The 25,728-nt window shown below is 38.5% G+C and overlaps 1 protein-coding gene across 1 annotated transcript; it reads right to left on the reverse strand.

Annotated features, from left to right (window-relative positions):
- Positions 1–9,642: 9,642 nt before the first annotated feature.
- Positions 9,643–22,774, reverse strand: LOC126418628 (phosphatidylinositol-glycan biosynthesis class X protein-like). Its single transcript, XM_050085476.1, has 4 exons — positions 22,531–22,774; positions 20,528–20,666; positions 18,539–18,871; positions 9,643–10,110 (listed from the first exon to the last, which is right to left on the reverse strand). The coding sequence occupies exons 1-4, from the start codon at positions 22,650–22,652 to the stop codon at positions 9,958–9,960; spliced, it is 747 nt and encodes a 248-aa protein (XP_049941433.1). The 5' UTR covers positions 22,653–22,774; the 3' UTR covers positions 9,643–9,957.
- Positions 22,775–25,728: the final 2,954 nt, after the last annotated feature.

Here is a 25,728-nt window from a genome sequence, read left to right on the forward strand (position 1 = left end):
AAAAATCTAGTCAATTGCTGTGCTTCATTTCTGACTGTATCACTATTAGGCATAAGAATAATACGAATATAAACATGACAAATGTATATTCTTCCGCATTTGCTGTTGTCTCACTCTAGTTTTGTAGTGTATTAGGCAGACAGGATTTTAATGAGATACCAGCAAACATGAAACAATACATGGCAAAATGTTTATATTCATATTATTCTTATGGTGAAGAGAATACTGCATGTGATTCACAGTTCATAAAAGTTCCTATTAGCAACCATCTCTTCTCACAGGTAGGAAAAAATTCAGAACGTAGAGTTGGCCATATTGACAAACATCCCAAACAGTCTTGCCAGTCGGATTTTTGTGGTACATTGAAATGCTGCTACATTTGAAGATGAACAATACGGAATTCGTATTCACTTCGTTGGATAATGTATAAAAATGCAATGATCGAAACTCGGGGCGGAGTAAAAAGCTCATCTTCCACCTTTTTTTTAAATTTATTTACTGACGCAGAGGTTTTGGCGCCAGTATTTATCTTTGTGCCTGCAAAGCATGCCTGTGTAGCGCTACATATATTCGACGGCAGAAGTTAGTTGTGGCGGCACCTACCAACATTTTTCAGAACTTCCGCTTACTTTGCACTTGATTCTAAGCCGCAGGCGGTTTTTTGGATTACAAAAAACCGGAAAAAAGTGTGGCTTAGATTCGAGTAAATACGGTAATCCCTCTCTAAATACACTGAAAGAGTCCCCGAAGGCTTTACAGACCATAATTATTGTACCGACCTTGTACAAAAACAAATCTCCCATGCCTTATCTTTCCTGTCACCCACCACCTCCCAAAATCTTACCATCCTGCCACAGAGGAGCATTCCCTCATAAATCAGCACCTCCCAGGACTGGAGCAACTGAATTACATTCTCCGCTGCAGTTTCGACCACCTCTCATTATGTCCTGAAATGAGAAATGTCCTACCCATCATCCTTCGCAGCTCTCCCACAGTGATATTCCACCATCCACTAAACCTACACAATATACTCATCCATCCCTACACAACCCCTGCTCCCAACCCTTTACCTCTTGGTTCATATCCTTGTAATAGACCTAGATGCAAGACCTGTCCCATACATCGTCTCACCACCATCTACTCCAGTCCGGTCACAAACATCACCTAACCCAGCAAAGGCAGGGCTACCTGTGAAGCCAGTCATGTGATCTACAAGATAGGCTGCAACCACTGTGCTGCATTCTATGTAGGCATGGCAACCAACAAGCTGTCTGTCCACATGAAAGGCCACTGACAAACCGCAGCCAAAAAACAACTTGACCATCCTGTTGCTGAGCATGCCATCAAACACGACATTCTTCATTTCAATGATTGCATCACAGCCTGTGCCATATGGATCCTTCCCACCAACACCAACTTTTCTGAACTGCACATTCCCATAATTCTCCTGGCCTCAACCTTTATTAGTCATTGTCCTCACCCATATAGCACCTTCCCTGTTCCTGTTCCAGTACTACGCAGCCCTCTATTCCACCAACGCACCCAGTCTTTTTACTTCTCTCCTTTTCCGCTACCCCCCCGGCCCCTCTCCCGCTAATGTCATGACTGCAACTAACTGCCCTATCTCCTCTCTCTACCTCATCCCTGTACACTGCCCAGCAGCACTCCAGCATCCGCCACTCCTACCTTGCTATCCCTCCCTCACCTGGCCCAGTCTCCACCTAGCCTCTAACCAGTTGCCACCCCCATCCTGCACTGCTGTGCTGCTCCTGCTCCTAGTGTGGCTTCAGCTGCCAGAGACTGTGGTTAGGTGTGTGTGTGTGTGTGTGTGTGTGTGTGTGTGTGTGTGTGTGTGTGTCATTCGTCTATTTTGACAAAGGCCTTGTTGGCCGATAGCATTCATCTTTTTCCTCAGAGTAGACCCTAATAAACCATTTCCCTCCCTCCTTTTCATTTATTACATTATAATCATTTCATACAAAATGTACAGAATAATTGCTATTGCACTGTCCTGTAAAAAGTTCAGTTTGCGCAACACTGACTATTGATTAGTGAGATGAATACTTATAGACTATTTGAAATACTTTCATAGTTTAAGCAGCTGATTATTTTGGTTTCTAATAGATGGCGAGACTTGTTTTGTATCCAAATTGTGGCAACTTTGGCCTAGTAGCCTCTTAGTCTGATGCCACCTCCAGTGACTCTTTCCTCTTACAGCCCTTAGTGGTGTACGGTGTACTACATCACGTAGTTATAATTTTACTTAATCTTAACAGCTTTATGTCAGTTCCAAAGTCTGTAATTTTATATCGTTCAAATGTGGTTTTATGTGATGAGAGCATTTTGCTCTTAAATCTGTTACTACATGTGAGTACAGTCTCCTCATGAATCTGTTTGGTATAATAACCATCTATTCTTGGTTTTTGTCATTGTTAATTCATTTGTAATCTTTGCAGGTTATTGTTTGAATTTTCTGATGACGACATCTACAATTGGTGTCGAAACCAGGTTAAAGTAAAATCTTGTTGTAACTGGTTGGCTGTATTATACACCTCGTATTATTGTATGGTTGCTATCTCACAGCCACATTTAAAATTGTAAGATTTTGTATTTGCTTTCATGCAGTTATCTCTTTTCATTTTAAGGCACTGACTTAGGTTGTATGAGATTTTTTTCTGTGTTCTTTTTCACAGTTTTTCTACTTCAAATGTTCAACCTCTGCTGATAGAATGATTTTGATTGGTGGAGCTGCCTCATTTGCAACTCTGTTTTTAAAGATCCATTTGCAAAAGCATTTGTTTGTGTTTAAATCCCATGACAGTGTCTGAATATGCTTCATTTTCCATTGCACTTCTTCGTGAGTGCTGTTGCAAAAAATGTTTTACTTGTATATGACTTTTTTGTCTTCGGAAGTTGTATGCACTTAGTTAAATTCATTTTCTTGATTACTGTCTCCTACAAGGAGGATTGTGAGGTACCGAAACAGCCTTAAATTATGACTTTGACTTTTCCACCTCTTTTATCTTTACAAGGTACAGTCACGCTCTTAGATCTTCCAAATTGTTTCTGAGGCTGACTAGTTGGAGAAAGAAACATGTGCTTGAGCTTCAAGAATAAGGGCACCATTTGCTTATGTGTGCACAAGGGGTCAGCATGGTCCAGCTCACAAGGTAATTGTAACAGTGTTTGGTCAGCAGTGCACTTTCCATATTCAAAATGGTGACAATTAGTCCACAAGAGCAGAATGTAACAATATGTTTAAATGTTTGAATTCTTAGGGGACCAAACTGCTGAGGTCATTGGTCCCTATATTTACACACTACTTAAACGAACTTAAAGTAACTTATGCTAAGAACAACACATCCATGCCGGCGGGAGGGGCCATGCAGTCCGTGACATGGCACCTCAGACTGCGTGGTCACACCAGGCGGCAGAATGTAACATATGCTTCTGTCATTTGCGAAGTTTGAAAACTGTTAAGACACTCAAAAAAATAATACATGCAGTGATCGTGTAGTGGGTGTTAAAAATGCCTGTGCTTGTGTTTAAAGAAGACCAAATATTGTGTCAAAGTAAACCACAGCAGCACATTTTGCACTACTAGCAATGTTCTACGACACAATCTCTCAGTGCACTTGAGGGTTCTTTGATGTTTAAGTGTGTGTGTGCTTTTTAAATGACTTCATATTCACTGTACTGTTTATTACAATTTCCACAATTCAAGTTTCAAGTTTAGGTCATTATCAAGTGGTTGCATGTGCTAAAAACACAAAAGTAGTTACTTGTTTTATTAATGTTAACAACTGTTGTGTTTTCAGCATCTGTAAACACTTGAAAAGACCTACTGCCGAAATTGCAATTACATAAATTGTAATACATAGTGCAGTTGATGGTAAATATGATGTTAATTAGAAACATATGGTCTAGTTTGAGTTCAGGCTCATTTCGAAGAAAATAACTGTAAACATTTCCATCAGCACCTCTTTTCACTGGTAATAACCATTAGCAAATATACATTCTGTATGTTATGATGTGTCACACATAGTGTATATGTACATGTCGAGGGTGATTTCGTGCTGACGTTAAATAATTTCAGGGCTGATGGAGAAGACAAAAGTATCAAGGGACCCTGGTCCAGAAACAGAAAAGCTCTTTGCTTTCCATATTTTAAGAGGAAGTAGTAAAAAAAAAAAAAAAAAAAAAAAAAAAGAGAGAGAGAGAGAGAGAGAGAGAGAGAGAGAGAGAGTTGCCTGGTAAACATGGGCTCTAAAATGCATATCTTATGAGCTATGAACACTTGTTCAGTAGAAGGATTCTGTTTCACAGAATCAAAGATGAACAAATGCTCATAGCTCTTGAGGTGTGCACTTTTTTGTTTCGATCCTTAATAACATCTCTCAAAATATGGGAAGCAAAGAGCTCACAGTAGAAAATGTCTACGTCGGTATCAGAAGGATTATCCCTTATAATTTCCGACTTGCTCATTTCCGGACCAGACTCCCTTACCTCAAACTGATAAATTTACCCTTCTCCATTACCCATGCAAGCTTGTAACACCATCACAGAATCACCCTATATAGCTTATAGACACTTGACATCAACACATCTTCAATAAAACAGTTCTGCAGTTGGGTTCATTAGGCCAGACGTACTGAGTACCATACTAGGACTTTTTAACCACAAAACAGTGTTATTACTAGGAAACAACCATGGGACTTAATGTGTCATCAAGGAACAATAATGAAAATTAGACAGTGGAGGCAGTCTAATTACGTCACCCCACTCTGTGTACATCTTTTCCTAAATTCTGCATTATTTTTTCTACTGGGGAATGAATTGCTCTTTTCAGATGACACTGATCCATGATTTTTTGTATTAATCTTGTCTTCACTGTCTCTGGGCCAATAACAGGTAAGTAGACACTGTTGTAAAATCATAACGTACATTCATGTCATCAACTCTAGCAATTCAGAATATACACACAACAGATAGTTATTTACTTATGTCTCCCACAACTTCACACTTTAAAGTTTCATTATGTATTCTGTCCTCACTGTTAATGTGTCCATTCAGAACAAACTTTCTGTTACATCCCAAGTGATAGTTACATAAAAATGAAAGTTCTCTTGGTAATTTTATGGTGTCTGTGTTTTGCAGTTTCTATATGTACGGGTTTTATTGTCTGTCAAGATAAAGAGGAAAGACCGGAAAAATTTCATTTGTGTAAGTACACCAAGCTTCAGGTTAAGCATGAATTGCATATGGCAGGGGCATGAAAATTTAATTAAAATACAATGTAAAAAAAGTAATTTTTTGTAGTAATTTTTTGTATATTTTGTAAATAAATTCATTGTGATTATGTTGCCTAATATTGGCTTTATGCTTCAAGTAATATAACAATCATTGTCTCTCATAATTTATTGCAGACAGTACAGAGCATGCACCATAAGAAACATTAAACCTAACCACACTGAGTGTGCAAATGGAAAATAGTTTGGCATTGTCAGTTCTGGGCCAAAAGATTTCATTTACAAAATACACCCATTTGACCAACGATGGAATGTTATGGCATTCTGCTTGCAGTTATTTGATCAGTATGAAGCATTAAGGTAAATTTACACTCGACATATGCGAATCGGACAAACCCTCAGTGTCAAACACTTTCCCCGGTAGTTTTGATAGTGGCATCCGAACTCATTTTTGACATAATGTGGGCACTGATACTAGCGCTTGCCTAACCTTCCTGCTCACTCTAGATTTACTTTCAGTCACAATAACTACATATGTTTCGTTATATAGGATGATTCTAAAGTCACTATACATTTCAGTGATATAGCAAGTCACTGTACAGTTCAGTGATATAGTAATGGAATATTTTTTTCTTGCAGGTACTACAACAGAATGCTAACCAAAGAAGAACGAATCTCACTGTTGTTTCTGCTCGTCTTCATGGAATGACGTATGAACAGGTGCGGACAGACTTCACCCGTCGATTCCGGAAAACAGGCCCCACCAGGCTTGCTATGAAGACCCTAGTCAATAAATTCCAGCGTACTGGTAGTGTTGCAGATTATAAAGGTCCAGGGAGGCCGGCCATAATGCCAGACACCGTGCAAAGTGCGCAGGATGCGATCACACGTAGCCCTTCCACATCTACCAGGAGACTTAGTAGGGAGCTTGGTATTCCTCAAACCACTGTATGGAGAGTTCTTCGTTACAAGCTGCACAAAAGTGCGTACTATATCCAGGTCATACGTAAGCTTGAAGCGGAGGACTACGCAGTCAGACAAGCTATGTGTCATGACCTGCTACAAGCTGTGGAAAATGATAATTTGATGCAAAATGTCTTGTTCAGTGATGAAGCTACATTTCATACCTGTGGACATGTGAACAGACACAACTGTAGGATCTGGACAGACGAACAACCAAGTGTGCTGCAGGAGTGGCAACAGGACAAAGCCAAAGTGAATGTGTGGTTAGGAATAACGAGGTCAACAGTGTACGGGCCCTTCTTCTTCACAGAACAAACCGTTACTGGAACCACATACCTAGATATGTTGAAACAGTTTTTGGAGCCCCAGTTGATATCTGATGGGATTATGGATACTGTTGTTTTTCAACAGGGTGGTGCACCACCCCATTTTGCCCTCGTTGTTCGGGACTATCTGAATCAACCATTTCCTGGCAGATGGGTTGGTTGTGCCTCTCCACAGATGTGGGCACCCTGCTCTCCTGATTTGACACCCTTAGACTTTTTTGCATGGGGGTTTATCAAGTCTAAGGTATACCAGGTGAAGATCCACCGCACTGAACACTTAACACAGTGGATTTGAGCCGCAGCTGCTGAGATTACAACAGGTATGCTTGGGCAGGTTTTTCGGTCTACAGTGGAGCACTGGGGGGTGTGCCTAGACATGCAAGGTGGTCACATAGAAATATACTGAAATTATGTCCTATTGACACATAAGTTGCAGTGCCTTTATATATTGGTTAATAAAATTTGTTTATGTACAAAATGTACAGTGACCTTAGAATCACCCTGTATATATTGTCGTTAGGATGTAATTTAATGGAGCTTAACTTCACCACTTCTTTTTATTGTTGTTAGATATTATTTCATTCCTTATTATTGCTTCTTGTCACTTGTGTTTCATGACAGCTAGGTAACAGTAGTTTGTTGCAGAGAAAATTAGTCTTCCGTGATCAGTTTTCAGAGATAACTGAATCAATGATTAAACAATTATTTCTATTACTATATTTACATTCTCCTTAAAAACATTGGGGAACTGACAGAAGTGATCCACAAAACTACCATCCAATATCCTTGACATTCATCTGTTGTAGAATCTTAGAAGACGTTCTGAGCTCAAACATAATTAAGTACCTCTGACAGAATCACCTCTTCCATGCCAATCAATATGGATTTCGAAAACAGATCATGTGAAACTGAACTCATAACTCTCTCACAGAGCATCTTGAAAACCATGGATTAAGTTAGTCAGGAAGATACTGTATTTCTTAGTTTCCAAAAAGTATTTGATGCTTACTATCAAAAGTATGACTGTACATGGTATCAGGTGAAATTTATGACCTAATTGAGGATTTCTTGGTAGGGAGGATGCAGCATGCTATCTTGGATGGATAGTCATCAACAGATGTAGAAGTAACTTTGGGTGTACCCTAGGGACATGTGTTGGGTCCCTTGCTGTTTATGTTGTACATTAAAGATCTTTAAGATGATATTAATAGTAATCTTAGAATTTTCGCAGATAATGCACTTATCTACAATGAAGCACAGCCTGAACAAAGCTACACAAATAATCAGACAGACCTTGATAAGATTTCAGGTGCAAAAGATTGGCAACTTCCTTTAATTGTTCAGAAGTGCAACACTGTGCCCTTCAAAAAATTAAAAAAACAAAGCAACTTATGAATATAATATCAATGAGTCATCACTTGTATCAGTAAACTTATTTAAATACCTAGGTGTAACATTTTGTAGGGACATGAAATGGAACGATCATGTAGGCTCAGTCATGGGTAAAGCAGGTAACAGACTTCAGTTTGTCGGTAGAATGCTAGAGAAATGCAATCAGTCTACAATAGAGGCTGCTTACAAATCACTCATGCAACCCATTCTGGAATATTGCTCAAGCATGTGAGACCGTCACCAAATAGGTACAATGGGATGCACTCTCTGCCACACACTTCACAGTGGTTCACAGATTACAGTTGTAGATTTATATCAAATCATAATAAGAAAGGAGAACTACTGGATGTAAGACCAAAAAAGTAATGAAATAAGACAAGCATAAAGACTAAATCAAACAAATGCTGTTAGAAAATAACAATGAAACTGGCAAAAATGTCATAGAACTGTGAGAAATGGTATTGAAAATGATGAAATAAGACTTTTTTTTTAGCCCCTTGTGATAGTCTGTTACTAAGACAGAGGAAAGATTTAACTGGTAACACCTACTTCCCCTTAATTAATGCACATGTTAACTGTTTCATCTCCCTGAATGTTTTTCTCCTTGATCATATTTGCAGGCAAGATGAATGAAACAAAACAGTACTTTCGAAGAGACAGAAAACCATCCATGACCCTATGTAAACAAAATACGGAGCAATGCCCTCATTGTTTAATACTGGGTAAAGAGAATTGCAGGTTCACTGAAGATGATGATTTTTTCTCGTACAACTATGCTGTATTGTTGTAGCTTTTGTTATATGGTTGGTAAAGAAAAGAAGCATTCAGAATCAAACAAAACAAATCAAGGAAGACAATCTCAATTTTACACTACTCCATCCCACTCCACTTAACCGTGGTTCCAGGTGATTTTCCTGTGTAATCAACATAAAAGTCTTACTTCTGTTAATATTTTGCACTCTCCCATTTTCTGGATGCATGAACCCCAGGTTCCTATAGCTGTGAGTCTGTCATCCTTGTAACACCAGTTCAATCTGCACTTAGTTGCGGATACAAGATAATGCAAGGGCACAACTTATACATGTTATTCACCTGACGAAAGGTAACAAAAAATACATTAACACAATTAGCTTTTATTAGAATTGTGTATGGAAACTTTCACGTATGTTCTTCCTAGTACACGCCTGGCATACAGAGGGTGTGCCCAAGAGCTAGAATCTGACTCCTCTGAACAAAAGTCCTGTGCACAGCCTTACTTGGTGTTTATGCGTAAGAGGAAAACCAATGAACTCCAGTGCTTTTGGCATCTTCTGCAGTAAGGTCACTGAAGCTCACTGCAATAATTTTCAGATCCAATCATGTCTAGTTGTGGTTCTAGTTCATAATTTGTTAGACTACTCCTATATGACTGCTGGCTGACAGCAGTCAACTCTATATTCACTATTTGAATCAAGGTCTTCTCAAATGTTGGCTTCAGTCTGAATCACACGTGTATCTTCCATTTTATGGCACCAGAAGACCAATTCAGCATTACAAACAGTATCTATATTTTTTTACACATCTACATTACAATACTTGATACAATCTCATTAAATTTAAATAAAACTTCTGCCATGCACATCAGAGATGATAAGAAACGTTTCATAAGAATTCATGTTGCACTGAATACCCTGGGGAAATGATGAAGGACTAGCAAACAGGATTAAACTGAATTTTACAATAAAAGCAGTTTTGTCTATTTTTCCTCTTTATGTATAAATACTTTACAATCATTCTTGTGTTCTTTGGTTAAATACAAGACATTCCAAATGTTCTAGCAAGTTTGGCTTGCCTGTCTCATGCACACATGCTCACACTCACACTTCCATTAATTCAAATTTTCAAACACTTCTATTTAATCATAAAATGCAATTGGGAATGTATACAATAGTTAAATCACACAGTTCTTAAAGTCTGTCTTTTAATATCCAACACATTCAGTGTTGCTCTAGATGCCACATTTTAAAGACGAGCTCACATGCTTTTACCTATGAAATGCTTTTCCCTTTCCTGTGCTTGAGGAAGATCGTTGACAGGACATACGCAGTGGCTGTCCAAGTAACAGTTAATGTAACAATTACCACAATGGCTCGCAGATCAGAGTTTCCAACTGGTATGCGTATATTCATTGTTACTGAATTCTGTAACAAAAAATAAATAAAAATGAGACTATGTTTTGCTTAGCCAAGAATGAAGAACATGTGGAAAGTTATTTGGAAAGTATGGTATGGTAATTTAGCTGTCATATACGACATGTAACACACTGTCATATACATTGTGTGATACTTAGTAAGTGATGGTGTCCCAAAATATTAACATCCTAAACTTTTAATAAAAAGGGGTTGTGAACATTTTCAAAGAAGGGCTACACGAATGATGACAGTTTTGTTTGACTCACGGGACAGTTCTCAGAAATGCTGAACTGGCAGATGCTTGATGACAGAAGCTTACGTCACAAAGTTTCAAGAACACATATTAAGTGAGGAATCTCGCAGTATAGGGACTGTGAAAATAAATTAGACTGATTACTGTTTACAAAAGTCATTTAAGTTGTCATTCTTCCTATGCTCCATACATGAATGGAATGAGAAGAAACCGTAACTCATGGTACAATCACAAGTATCCTCTGCCATGCGCTTCACAATGTTTTGCACAGTATGGATGTAAATGAGTTATTTGCTACTTAAGTCGTTGGCGTTAATCCTGTTGAGCAAACCTTTTAAAAAAAAAAAAAAAAAAAAAAAAAAAAAAAAAAAAAAAAAAGAGAGAGAGAGAGAGAGAGAGAGAGAGAGAGAGAGAGAGAGAGATGTGACTTACCAAACGAAAGCGCTGGCGGGTTGATAGACACACAAACATACACACAAAATTCTAGCTTTCGCAACCAACGGCTGCTTCATCAGGAAAGAGGGAAGGAGAGGGAAAGACGAAAGGATGTGGGTTTATTTTCCCACGTGGAATGTTTCCCTCTATTATATAAATAAATAAAAATGTGGAGATGGCATGCATACCTTGGACTTCACTCTAGCCAATGTATGAATTATGGGCAGATGTTGTGTGGTCACAAGTCAGTAATGCTACCAAATATTTTCAATGTTTTGTGGAACAAAGGAGGATTATAGCTTAATGTCCTAATGATGGCAAGATCATTGGAGCAGAGTAAAATCTCTGGTACAATATTACAAGAAGTTGTTCAAAGATACAGTGCTCAATGTGTTTGTTGGTATTATCCATTGCTGAAGATCACGGAAATTAAGATGGTGAAATAGCAGCTGGTTTCAAGTAGCCAATGATGCAATAATAAGATCATTTTCTACTTGTAGCCCTAAGAGTGTCCATAGCTCGTGGTCTCGTGGTAGCGTTCTTGCTTCCCGAGCACGGGGTCCCGGGTTCGATTCCCGGCGGGTTCAGGGATTTTTTTCCTGCCTCGAGATGACTGGGTGTTGTTGTGTCGTCTTCATCATCATCATCATTCATCCCCATTACGGTCGGAGGAAGGCAATGGCAAACCACTTCCGCAAGGACCTTGCCTAGTAAGGCGGCTCGGTTCTCCCGCATCGCTCCCCTACGCTCTATGAAGGAGTATGGGACTCATCATCATCATCATCATCATCATCATCAGCCCTAAGAGCAGGCAAATTATATTTTCAGAGGAAAAAAGCCATTTTCTGGGTCAAATAGACAGAAACCCTAATGCTATCATCTTCTACCCTAATGTACACTTAGGCTATATTAGCAAGATTTATTATTCATATTCATCATTTCAAAACTGAACCATTGCCTTCCAAACAGGGGTAAAGGTAACCACTCCCTGTATACATGAGATGCTGTGTAGGCAGCAGACACATTAACATGACGGAATGTCATTTACTGAAGCTACTTAATTTCCCCCCTCCTTCCATGAGACCGACACACACACACACACACACACACACACACACACACAGACTATCAGAACAGCAGAGAAATGCGAGGTAGGTCAGCAAGTCAGCAATACATGTGACTAAAGCAACAAAGCAAATCATCATCTGTTGCCAATTACTGCATCAAAATATAATCATGAAATGAAATACGATGAAACCATTATTGCAGTACAATTACCAAGTTTCCATAACAGCATATTTATAGAGTATATTGAAATAAAAACATCAGAAAACCTACTATACAAGGGCAAAAGATCCATTTTAAAAAAGGCTTGGGGTTCGATGCAGAGCTGAGTAAGAGCTTGCTCAGCATCACATCCACCATAGCAGGGAAAGCCTAAGAGAATGTGCATTTCACAGAATACTAAAGTGGGCTCTGAACATGGGCATAGTGCGCACTGAGAATTGAACTCAGGAATAAACAGTGGCACAAGAGCAACAGTAGTTCACAGTCTGGTTGGAATCAATGCAGTGGGTATACGTAAGAGCAAAATTAAAAACATGATTCACAGGCCATCATAACGGGTTCATTAATAAGTTCCATGTGTCTTTCTGTATAGGGGACTCTAAAGCAAACTTTGGTCAAAGGCAGGGCTACCTGTGAAACCAGTGACCTGCAAGCTAAGCTGCAACCATTGTGCTGCATTCTACGTGGGCATGACAACCAAAAAGCTGTCTGTCCACATGAATAGACACTGAAAAACTGTGGCCAAGATACAACTAGACCGCCCTGTTGCTAAACAACCACCAAAAATGATGTTCTTCATTTCAATGACTGCTTCACAGCCTGTGCCATATGGATCCTTCCGCCCAACACCAGCTTTTCTGAAATGTTCAAATGGCTCTGAGCACTATGGGACTTAACTTCTAAGGTCATCAGTCCCCTAGAACTTAGAAATACTTAAACCTAACTAACCTAAGGACATCACACACATCCATGCCCGAGGCAGGATTCGAACCTGCGACCGTAGCGGTCACGTGGCTCCAGACTGTAGCGTCTTTAACCGCTTGGCCACCCCGGCCGGCTTCTGAAATGTGCAGGTGGGAACTCTCCCTGCAATGTCGCTGTCCTAGCCCCTTCCCTGTTCCCATTCCAGCACTACACAGCCCTCTTTTCCACCAATGCACCCAGTCTTTTCAATTCTCTCCTTTTCCGCTAACCCCCCGCCCCCCCTCTCCCTCGCCCAGTCTTGCTTCCCAACTGCACCTAGCTGCCCTACCCTCTCTCCACCTCGTCCTTGCACACTCTCTAGCAACATTTTACTGCTCCATCATGTGCTGCTGCTCGTAGTCTGGCTTCAGTGCCAGAGACTGTATGGCTGAAAGCTCATTTTGTGACAGTCTTTTTGTTGTGCCTATCTCTGATTCAGCATCTCCGCTATATGTGGGTAGCAACTATCCTTTGCACATAGGCCTACTTACATCAGCACTGGAACATAACAGTTAAATCCCTTTGGGCACGATTTCCTGTAGTAAAAAATGAGTAAGACTCCGGTTGTCTTTCACATACCAACAAACACATCTGATCAAACAAACTATCCATGGCCCTCCACGGTCAACTGCTGGTGTATCTCAACACTGTAACGAGGCAGCTCCAAGGGCAAGAGTGTTCAGTGTTGTCTTGATATGCAAATGTTCCAGGTTTCACAACATCTTTCAGGAATGGTTGACAAGAACAAGCATTGATATTTTGCTGTAAAAATTTTACCACTGCCCTATAAACTGTAGCACTGTATATGGTATAGGCCTACGCCTACAACATCAGCCACTTCCTTTAGAATGTGTACCTCAAAAGGCAAGAACCTACTCTTTGCCATTCTATTACATCGGCCTTGCACTCCTCATTGCATGTGGCAAACAAAACAGGTATCACACATTATTAACTTCATGGGCATTAGGGATACAACTATACACTTTTATTTTGTTTATTCATCCACAGATCATTTCACAATGATACAGGATTTGTCACGGTTTTTTAGATTAGATTAGATTTACTTTCATTCCAATTGATCCGTAGTTAGGAGGTCCTCCAGGATGTGGAACATGTCAGAAAAACAACAATACATGACAAATATTTACAACTAAAACAAATAAGCTAATGTACCATTCCACAGGTCCCAAGTGGAATGATCGTCATTTTTTAATGAACACTATATGAAAGTCATTTTACAACTACTAATGCACTGAATTTAAAATAAAAAAGTTTTTTATTTATTTATAAGGTAATAAATGTGTAATACAACTACTATAATACTTACTTACAATGAACACATTACTGCACTGAAATGGTGCAGACGTTACATTGTACTTAACACACACACACGCGCGCACGCACACACACATTTACAATGAACACATTACTGCACTGAAATTGCGCAGAAGTTATATTGTACTTTAATATACACACAAATCAGTTGGCTTTATTGAGAAATTCATCAATGGAGTAGAAGGAGTTGGCCACCAATAAATCATTTAGGCTCCTCTTAAACTGAATTTCATTGGTTGTTAAGCTTTTTATGGCTGCTGGCAAGTTATTGAAAATGTGTGTTCCTGAATAATGCACACCTTTTTGTACAAGACCAAGTGACTTTAAATCCTTGTGAAGATTATTCTTATTTCTAGTACTGATTCCATGAATTGAGCTGTTGGTTTGAAAAAGTGATATATTTTTAATGACAAATTTCATTAAGGAATAAATATATTGGGAAGCAGTAGTTAGTATCCCTAGTTCCCTAAACAGGATTCTGCAGGATGTTCTTGAGTTCACACCACATATAACTCTTACTGCATGTTTTTGTGCCCGCAAAACTTTAGCTTGGCTTGATGAATTACCCAAAAAAAAAAAAAAATCCCATATGACATTATGGAATGAAAGTAAGCAGTGTATGCCAGCTTTTTCATTTTTATATCCCCTATGTCTGAGAAAATTCGCATTGCTAACAGAGATTTGTTAAGACGCTTCAGCAGTTCTGTGGTGTGCTCCTCCCAGTTGAATTTATTATCAAGCTGTAATCCCAAGAATTTAACACTGTCCACTTCTTCTATCTTCTTGTCATCATATGTTAGACATATACTCATGGGACACCCCTTACAAGTTCTGAACTGCATGTAGTGTGTTTTTTCAAAGTTTAGAGACAAAGAATTGGCTAGGAACCAGTGATTAATGTCCACAAATATTTTATTAGCTGATCTTTCTAAGACTACGCTTGATTTGCTATTTATTGCAATGTTTGTATCATCGGCAAACAAAATGAACTTGGCATCAGGTAATGTTACTGATGAAAGGTCATTGATATACACAAGAAAAAGTAAGGGTCCCAAAATGGAACCTTGTGTGACCCCACATGTAATTAGTTCCCAGTTGGATGATGCCTGAAAGCTTGATACATGTCTCTTTCCTAATAACACCCTTTGTTTCCTGCCAGAGATATAAGATTTGAACCATTTTGCAGCATTTCCTGTTACACTATAATACTCTAGTTTACTTAAAAGGATATTGTGATTTACACAGTCAAATGCCTTTGACAGATCACAAAATATACCAGTTGCCTGCAATTTTTTGTCCAATGAATTAAGCACATATTCACTGTAAGTGTAGATAGCCTTCTCAATATCAGAACCTTTTAGAAATCCAAATTGTGACTTTGACAGTATGTTATTTGAGATAAGATGGTTATAAAGCCGACTGTACATTACTTTTTCAAAAATTTTTGAGAATGTTGGCAACAGTGAAATTGGAAGGAAATTTGATGCTATTTCTTTATCTCCCTTCTTAAACAGTGGCTTAACTTCAGCATATTTCAGCCATTCAGGAAATATTCCACTGATAAATGACTGGTTACACAGATAGCTTAATATGTTACTTAGCTCATAATCACATTCTTTAATTAACTTTGTTGATATTTCATCATACCCACTAGATGTTTTTGATTTTAAAGATTTTATGATGGATATTATTTCTGCTGCGGTAGTGAGGGTCAAATTCATATTATGGAAGTTGCTTGAAATTTCTGATCTGAGGTATTTCATAGCAGCATCTACCGAACCTGACAACCCCATCTTTTCGGTGACAGTTATAAAATGTTTATTAAAAAGTTCTGCAACACTATACACATCTGTCACCAGTGTATCATTTACTGTTAATGCTATTTGTTCCTCTTCATGTCTGGTTCTACCGGTCTCCTCCTTCACTATATCCCATATTGTCTCTATTTTGTTATCTGATATGACTATCTTTTCCTTGTAATATATTTGCTTTGACATCCGTATTACAGTCTTTAATATTTTGGAGTATTTCTTGTAATGTGCTATAGCATCAACATCGGAACTGTTTCAGATTGACAGATACTGTTTTCTTTTTGTTTTACAAGATACCCCTATTCCTCGAGTAATCCATGGCCTTTTTGGTGACTTTGCTCTAACCTTGGTAGGTTTTGGGGGAAAACAGTGTTCGAATAAGGTAATACAATGAAAATAAAAAGCTCAAAATATACAGACACAAAATATATAACATGATTTTATGAAGATAGGGCATGTGGTTGACTGTGGCCTTGATAAAAGAACCATCATGGCATTTGCCTGAAATAATTTACAAAAACCATGGAAAATCTACATCAGATTGGCCGGACAGAGCAAACTCGGTTCTCCTGAACATGAAGTCAGTGTCCTAACAACTGCACTACCTTATTCGGTTACTCTCTATTGCACAGTGTTCTTTGATTTGTACACAGTTTGCTCCAGACAACTTGTAATAATAATAAATACTTTTCATTGCCACACACAGTAAGGATGCCTGCAGGTGACTCCTGGACCACGAACATGCTCTACTTCCTTGCACTCTCTCCATTCTGTTCGGAACACTATCTACATTCCCAAAAACAGTCAACTATGCCCCAGGCAAGTCTTCAGGATCTCGCATTATAATGCGACAGGATACTGCAGTTACCCCTTTCCTTACAAACCAATATGCTGAGTCCTCTAAGCAATCTTTAACTGTGTTGCTTGCATTACTAATGAAGAATGTTTTATCGGCCTTTTTAAACAAGTATATTTTATGAGGTTGGTGAATAAGTTCGTAGTGTTCTTCTTTCACATGTTGGTATTCCGGTTGCTATGGGTTTATTTATCAATTATTTTTTATGTAGTTCACCACTGCTATATGGGTTTACATACTGCCATTCTATCATGTGGAGATAGTACGTGGAGCTGTGGATGCTAGAAAATGAAATGCAAAGTGGAGAAATAGGAACATTTCCAACATATTCTTTTGTTTGTGTTCAGTAGAGGTGTGACAGCAGTGAAGGCATCCAGAAACATTTGAGCCTTGTATGGGGATAATACCACTGGACAGTGCATGAAAGAAAATGGTTTCCTCATTTTAAGGATGATAGTTTTGACATTAGGGACTTCTCATGTTTGGGACGACCTTTGGGGTTTGATGTAGATTGTTTAACACATTAATCTACAACGATCCATGTCAGTGGCAAATGTGATGGACTGTGATCATTCCATCGTGTGACATTTGCAGGCAATGTGGAAGTTTCAAAAATCGGGTCTATGCATACCACAAGCTTTAAGCCAATACCACAAAAATCAGAAGGTGACCATATGTGCATCCCTGCTTACTAGTCATCAACTGGCCCGCTGAACAACACTGACCATTCCTATCCTATATCCCTACTGGTGACAATAAATTGTGCTAATATAAGGTAAAGTAAGGAATGGTTTTTATGTGCCTGGTGGAACATTGATGGTCTGGTGTACTACAAATTGCTTCCCCAACGTGTAATCATAACTGCTGACATTTTTTGTCAACAACTGAGACGTCTTGCAGACACAATACAAAAACAATGACCAGGAAGATTGCATGAAGTGATGCCACTCTACAATAATGCCCACCTGCATTCTGCCAGACTGACAAAAAACTTCAAGGAGATAGCTGAGAAGTCATTCTACACTCACCCTATTCACTTGGTCTTGCACCCTCGGATTTTCATCTCTTCTGCTCTCTACCAAATGATCCTCAAGGAACTTTCTTTCAGGATTCTACAGTTGTGGAGTCAAAAAGTTATCCCAAAACTGACAGACTGTTGCAAATAGCAAAGGAAAATATATTACTGATGGCTTAAGTCTCTGATATGTGTATCTGCTTTGTTTATTAAATATATGTAAAAATGCTATGAACTTGTGCACGAACCCAATATTAAACTTTTTCATTTCCTTGGACAATTAATTACACAATTTTAATCTCTGATAGAAAATAGAATTTTGAACTTTTTGCTTGTTCTCTTGCTAAATTTATGTCCAAATTGACTCTTGTTCCACGATTCTGGATAGAAATATTAGTTAAGTACTCAGTTAGGTTTTACCTGATGTGTACACCAATCGACAGATGTTCTCACTTGGTGCAGTAAGGATACCCGCTTTCTTAAACAGTCCTGTTCAATGAGCCTAACTACTATTTCTAATTATTATTCTCATGGCCCTCTTCTGCAGCTTAAAAACTGTGTTCATGTTTTGTGCCTTCGATCCACAGAAAAGAACACCATAAATAAGAAACTTCCCACATCACTTTTTCACATCTTATAGCTTTGACAAACAAGATGGTTAATGAGGTTAAACTAAAATAAAATCACATCTATATACTTACTGTCTCATAAGGTAGAGAAAACCAAGAACAGTTTTTGCCAGTAAACTCCACGCAAGGTTGACAAGAGAAGTTGGCAGTTGCCTGCGCATTTGCTCTTAGGCAGGTATCCTCTAAGCAGTGGAGAAACAGGCGTGGAGAATTCAAGTGTCCCTCAACATGGCCACCACCTGAAATTGGTGCCCGGTACCGTGCATGCAAAGGTAATGAAAGCTTTGCTGAAAGGAGGTTCTGAGTACATTGCAATGGACTATAAGCAATGACGGTGTGTTCTGTTGCTATGGCTTCTGGCAACTCGATGTTCACCGCTCCCATTACTGCTGCACAAGATGACAACTGCACACACAAAAAAAAATGCCAATGTAAGCCAAATGTCTCTTCTCTATATTTTAACATTTTGAGAGCCAAAACCAAAACATCAGATATTACATGTTGTTACATCAAGTCAAGAAAGGTTGCCTTAAATTGCCACCACATCAGCTTTCATATTTATTTACTATTTCTTGGAGATGAAGCTTCTGTTTATTGACTGATCTGTAGTGCAGCCTCAGGTCTGAGTTAAATTGGAAGGTGCTAGGCCTACTTGGTTTTAATTGCAGAAGTCAGTGAATATGGCAACATAATAAAAAAAACTAGTCCAAGGAATGAAGGTTATCATAAGAGATTGATTGGCATAGTAGTTGAGGTTTGGTTAGGTTGTGACTTGATGAAGCCAGCAAATCTAATATCATGAGGGGATGCTATTGTTACTGACCAGTTCAAGCAGTAATTAAAAAAAAAAAAAACAGCCTGTGATCAGAGACTATGCATGGCCCACACACTAGTATGAATTGTGATTTTATTTTTATATCACATTAACAAAACTATTTTTGTTGTTATGAAGATTATACTGTGAAGGGGTCAACAGAAACCTCCGATCTTACTCGTCGGCTTTGACCCGTGACGTAAGCGTGTTGTGGTGTGTGACGTCATTACGGCGCGGAGTTTGGTTTGTGATTGTGGCGTGTTTGTAGATGTCGTGGGGGTGTTTGTCGTGCCCTCTGGTGGTGTGTTCATGGTTTACGTTTGTTTGGTTTGTTGGGGTCAGTTTGCTGTTGCTCAGTGGTGAGTGCTGTGTTCGTGGTTTTGAAGCGGAATTTGTATTAGTGAGTTAACGGTTTTGTGTGATGGTTAATGTAATGGTAATTGCTGTACGTCGGGTGAGTTTGTTATTGAGTGTATTCGGTTTGATTTTTGTATTGGTGGATGGGATCGGGAGATTCTGTTGAGCTATATAGGTCAAGGGAAGTGTTCGATCCTAATTTATGGGATCGGGAGCTGTTGTAGATGTATGTAGGTTTAAGGGAAATGTTTTTTGAGTTTCGTATCGGGGGATGTGATCGGGAGGTTCTGTTGAGCTATATAGGTCAAGGGAAGTGTTCGATCCTAATTTATGGGATCGGGAGTTACTGTAGATCTATGTAGGTCAAGGGAAGTGTCTGATTCTGGATAAGAATGTGTTTTTTGGTATTTGGTCAGTTTCGTGATGTTGATTTTTTTCGTCGTTCTGCGTGGTTTTGTATGGCGGTCGGTGGCTACATTTGTGTATATTTAGTTTCTCCCCACCCAAAAACCCCCAATTTCCCACGCTTGTCCCGTTAGAGTCATTAAGCTTTTTGTGAAACCTGTGTATTTCAGTGTTTATGATACGTATGCGATGTTTTTATATCCGCCATATTGGAATTATCGTTTATGGTCGTTTCCGCCATATTTGTGACGTCATAGGTCAAAGCCGACGGGTAAGATCGGACGCTTCTGTATTTCCCTGTGAAGCAATGATACTATGACCGTTCTATTTTTTTTTTCTTTCTTTCTTCTACAAACTGTTACATGTTGGGAATTATGGGAAGGGGGTGATGTATTTGGAACCAGCTGAAGATGCATTCCCATCACACAAGTGCCACCAGTATCGTTCAGCAACTTTTGTAGGTAACTGCAGAGTGTATAACATACCTGTTTGAACCGCTGTAATTCCTGCAGTTGGTCTGGATTTACATACAATGCTGCTGGGATCTTCTCCTCCAATATCACTGAGCAATTGATCCAAAGGTCAGCATGATCCACAACTATCTCCACAAGTGAATGCAGGTCTCTAACGCAACATAAACAAGACAACAAATACACATTTATAGTTCACGGTACCGGAAAATAAGGCAACATTTTATAATACAACTGCATAATAAAATACTTTTATCTGTCATTACCAGTACTACCTCCTATTTTGACAACCTGATACTTTTGGTTGGATTACTGTAGCCTACTTCATTTTCTGACAAATAGCGACAGTTTTTCTTGATATTTCTTCTCCTTAAATCAGAAATCAAAAGTTAGGAGGTTAAGTGTCCCTAGTGTTTCTTCTCCAATCACTGCTAACTTCAGTGACCAAACAACACTGCAGAGCAGTACAACTGCAATATGCACTGATGACTTGCATTTCATATAACACTGCTGTGACCAGCATGTTTGCACTACGATGAGTGGTACAGCAGTTCCTAATCCAACAAGGCTGTTTCCTCCATGTATCCAATTTACCTCACAGCCATTCAATACAAATCACAAAGTATGTATTGCAGCTGCAGTGCATAAAGAAAGCACAGGTTTATCCCTCTGAACTACTTCTCTAACCAGAGCAATGTGCAAAGCAGCACTTTTCAACATTAAAATAGTTTTTATCATTATTACATTCCTGGGGTTGCAAAAGTTACCCAATTCCACTCTGTCCTTCTAACTCGGTACTGAAAACAACTTAAGAATACTTAATGCTCAGTTATTCTTTCTTGTAAAAACAAAAGTAGTTCAAATACCACTACTAAAATAATCCCTACCACGTTACAAAGTTGAGAAATGATAACATTTATGGTTTGTCATAATTTTATGATAGCTCAATATGCAGCTTGATCACAATAATCTTAGTCAGAAAATAAAAAGTGAAGTTTCCACATGCACACATATCCCTAACACTAACTTTCCAATTTTTTATATCAGGGAAGACTCCCCTTCTCAATAAAAATTAAAACAAAGAAATAAAAGTATAGGAGAGTGAGGGTTTCAGTCTCAATGACTTTTGTGCTTCTACAAATTTTAATTCTTTCTAAAATTGTTTGGTATAGCCCTAATAGACATTTTTAAGGAGCCATATTTTTATACAGTGGCAGTCAAGTCCATGAGTTTACAATGGGTATCTTTAGTGTGTTTGGCGATATAGAACAAAACTTTGTTTTATATTACCAGTTATCTGAAATAAATTGTGTTTAAATAGAGGAACATGGTAAAATATGGTCCAAATGAATGAGGTAGTGCAGCTGGCTGAATATTTGGGAGGATGGAGTTGCTCTGTCCAGCCATCCTGATTTGGGTTTTCCTAAATCACTAAGGCCAATGCCAAGCTTGTTCCTCCAACAAGGCCATGGCTGACCACTTGTCCTTTAGTCACGTATCACTTCGCATATTCTGTGAGAAGTTATTTTGAGGTATTAATATGTATGGTAGTAACTTGGCAATTCCTATACCACTGAATGGTGATCGTTAGATGAATTAAAGATGATGATGATGATAATAATAATAAATGTTCATACTCAGAGCTGGAAGCTAATGCTGCACGGTTTTCCTAAGTGTAAGACAAGAGTCTAGGATATGCCTAATATCCAGTCAGGAGACTATACTACGCTTTTGTTTATGGATGCACCGCCGAAACGTTTACAAGACCGTCATCGTTCTATTTCGTCACCCTTGACGGAAGAAAAACTGATTAATTGGCTTCCTGCCTGACAACCATTCAAAAACGCCCCGTAAAGCGTACACTCATTTACCGCTAATTACGAATAATAGTAATACTACTATTAGTAATAATAACAATAATAATAAACCCAATTTTTTCAAAACATGTGAATACGACATATGATGCTTATGCATACAACTGTCAATCATGTATTAGTGGTAATCATTATTCCACTAACCGATGAAAGCCGTCGTTTTCAATTCGTCTTGTGATGGTCGCATGTACGTCACAGTCCTCTACGCAGTATAAACATTTAAACTGCAACAACAAAATGACTGCAACGAATCCGAAACGTTCCATTTGTTCACTCAACTTTCGAATTATATCACATTGCGCTTGATTGCACTGTTTACAATCTTGCTTTTGACAACAATCAGTGTGATCAACAATACAACACCAAATATAAGTAAGTTAGGGCTGTTGATAAAATATCGATGTTTTCGCTGGAAATATCGATACATATAGAATACGCCTTCGTCCCCGACATATCGATATCGAAACGACAATATCGAGTGCCAATATCTTTATTTCATGTTTTATTGTTTTCGCAATTTTCAGTAAATATTTGAAACTGTTCTCTTGTGTAGTAATAGAACATAATTTTACTTTCACTGTGTGAAAGAGTATTCTACTTTTAGAGCTTCTATCACGCCCAGTCTTTCTATTTGACACTGTGAACCAAGTGTAGGCAAGACCACCTACAATAAATCAGACCTTAAGGCAGATATCGATGGTTGACAATGTGGCGGCAATCGTGGGAAAACAAATCAGCGTGCTTGCGTTTCCGTAACACGTGTGTGTGTGTAACATTGTATACGTGACGTTCAAGAGAAGCGAAAGCATTTATTACTAGCTGTTATTTATGATATATGCTGTGAATGTCGTCACAAGTGCTACGCTAATATTTATTTTCTAGATTCTGTAGTAAGTTCGGCATAATTTAAAGTGTAAACTGTTCTTGCGGTGGGTCGTAGCTGTTGTGTACCAGGATGTACATCCAATTACGGCAAAACGTACGATACCTCAACATTTAAGTTTCCCAAGGAAACAGCATTGAGGAACAAATGGATTAAACTAATTCATAGAGATCATTTTGAAGTGAACGATAAAGCTGTGGTATGCATTAAGCATTTTGAACCTAAGTTTGTGGTTAGGGAAGACATTTTTCCTGTGGAAAATAGTGAACCAATAAGTGTGCCACGAAAAATACCAAAACTAACAAATGATGCAATTCCAACCATCTTTCATAATCAACCTTCTTATCACAAAGTACCAGTTCATATGGAAAGGAAGAATCCTGAAGGTCGTGTTCAACAGCTACTGCAACGGGATGAATGTAGTTTCAGTAAGTGGTGCGAAAATGACGATATACCTGACTTTCAGCATTTTAAAAGCGAAGTGCAGAAAAGGAATGTTTGTCCATTTACAATTTTAGTTAAGGATGACTACATATCTTTCATTAAATTAAAGGATGATTCAGTCAGTGATGTGCCATTAGTTTCAGTGTGCTTCAAGATATCAAGTTCCTTGGAAGTAAAAGTGTTTCACAAAAATGTATGTTTGCCTACAGAAACCGTTAAATGGATACTACAGTCTGGGGAGGAAGAGAACTTGAAATGTGACAAGTGGACCAAATTTGATAATCTGGTGAGTCACCTATATGGTTCCACAGATAACTCTACTGGCACCATTAAGAAGATTATAATTTTGGACAATGTTCTCAAACAAGCACTGAAAGCTGGTAGTGATTTTGACGCTGAAATAGCACCTAAAATAGAATTTGTTTTGGAGCAATTACAACTTGCAATAACAAAGCAAAGTAGATATTCTCCTGAGCTTTTGACGTGGGCAGCAACCATTTGCTTTTCATTTCTTGGTGCCTACCATCACTTGAGAAAAACAAATGTGTTAACATTACCTCATCCTGTCTATTTAAGGCAGTTTCTATGCAAAATGGGTCCAAATAAACCTTGTATTGGTCCATCACAGGTAGCTTTTTTGAGGGAAAAAAATAAATTTCTTCAGGGAAGTGACAAGGTAATTTCAGTGATGCTAGATGAAGTTTATGTTAATTCAAAATTCTCTTATAAGGCAGGAAAGATACTTGGTGTTGCTGAGAATACCTCAGATACCACAACAGCAGGTACAATGCAGGTTTTCATGGCATCATCTTTACATTCTGATTATAAAGAAGTGATAGCTCTCTTTCCTGTAAAAAATGTTAATTCTGATACTCTGCTGAAAATGACAATTGCTGTATTAAAGTTAATGCATGAGCTTCAGTATGATGTTATATGCCTGGTAACAGATAACCATAGCACTAATAGAAAAATGTATGGGCTTATGTGTGGGTGCACTTTACAGCCATGTATTACAAATCCAGTTGCTCCATCCAAATTTCTCTTTCTTCTGTTTGACAATGTGCACTTGCTTAAGTGTATCAGAAATAATTGGTTGAATGGAAAAAAATGAATCCTTCATAATGCCAAATATTGAGGATACATTTGCTTTCATCAATACTTTTCTACACAGTGATGAAGGGAATGCTGCATGTGAATATACTGTCAGTGAAGCAAAGTTTTCAGATTTGGGGAACCTGTTTCATTCTGAGAAAAATAAAATGTTGAAACTTGCCCCAAAGCTAGTGAGAAAGGCAGTATATCCAACTTCTATTGAGAGACAGAATGTTACCCTTGCTCTCAGCGTTTTTGATTCTAAAAATGTGGCAGCACTAGAAATTTTGAAAAGTCAGGGGATTGAGATTTCTGATCGCACTATCCAGTTTTTGAAATTAATCATTAAATGGTGGACAGTTTCTAATGTACAGCATCCCATGAAAGGCAAATAGACATCAGATGATAATTCTAGTCCAATCACTGGACCTACTGACTCCAAACTTGTGTTTCTTGAAAAATTGAAAACATTTCTTGATATCTGCCATGCATTGCCTATTCATGGAAAATTAACCTATGAAACATATACTGCTTTCTCTCACACACTTGCAACAACAGTTCAGTTATGCAGATACATTTTTGACACTTACAACTGGTCCTATATTCTTACAGCCAAATTACACAATGATGCTTTGGAAGCAAGCTTTGGAGCTTATCGAAGGCTAAGCAGCTGCATATACACTCCTGGAAATTGAAATAAGAACACCGTGAATTCGTTGTCCCAGGAAGGGGAAACTTTATTGACACATTCCTGGGGTCAGATACATCACATGATCACACTGACAGAACCACAGGCACATAGACACAGGCAACAGAGCATGCACAATGTCAGCACTAGTACAGTGTATATCCACCTTTCGCAGCAATGCAGGCTGCTATTCTCCCATGGAGACGATCGTAGAGATGCTGGATGTAGTCCTGTG

The sequence above is a fragment of the Schistocerca serialis genome, chromosome 1 (assembly GCF_023864345.2).
Source record: "Schistocerca serialis cubense isolate TAMUIC-IGC-003099 chromosome 1, iqSchSeri2.2, whole genome shotgun sequence".
Classification (NCBI taxonomy): domain Eukaryota; kingdom Metazoa; phylum Arthropoda; class Insecta; order Orthoptera; family Acrididae; genus Schistocerca; species Schistocerca serialis.

What these genes read in the sequence shown, in the direction of transcription:
- LOC126418628 (XM_050085476.1), bottom strand. Translation starts at nt 22,652, where the DNA reads ATGGAACGTTTCGGATTCGTTGCAGTCATTTTGTTGTTGCAGTTTAAA. An exon ending in GAAAACGACGGCTTTCATCG is followed by an intron (nt 20,667 to 22,530) that starts GTTAGTGGAATA and finishes ATGTTGCGTTAG; the next exon opens with AGACCTGCATTCACTTGTGG. An exon ending in AATTACAGCGGTTCAAACAG is followed by an intron (nt 18,872 to 20,527) that starts GTATGTTATACA and finishes TTGTGTGTGCAG; the next exon opens with TTGTCATCTTGTGCAGCAGT.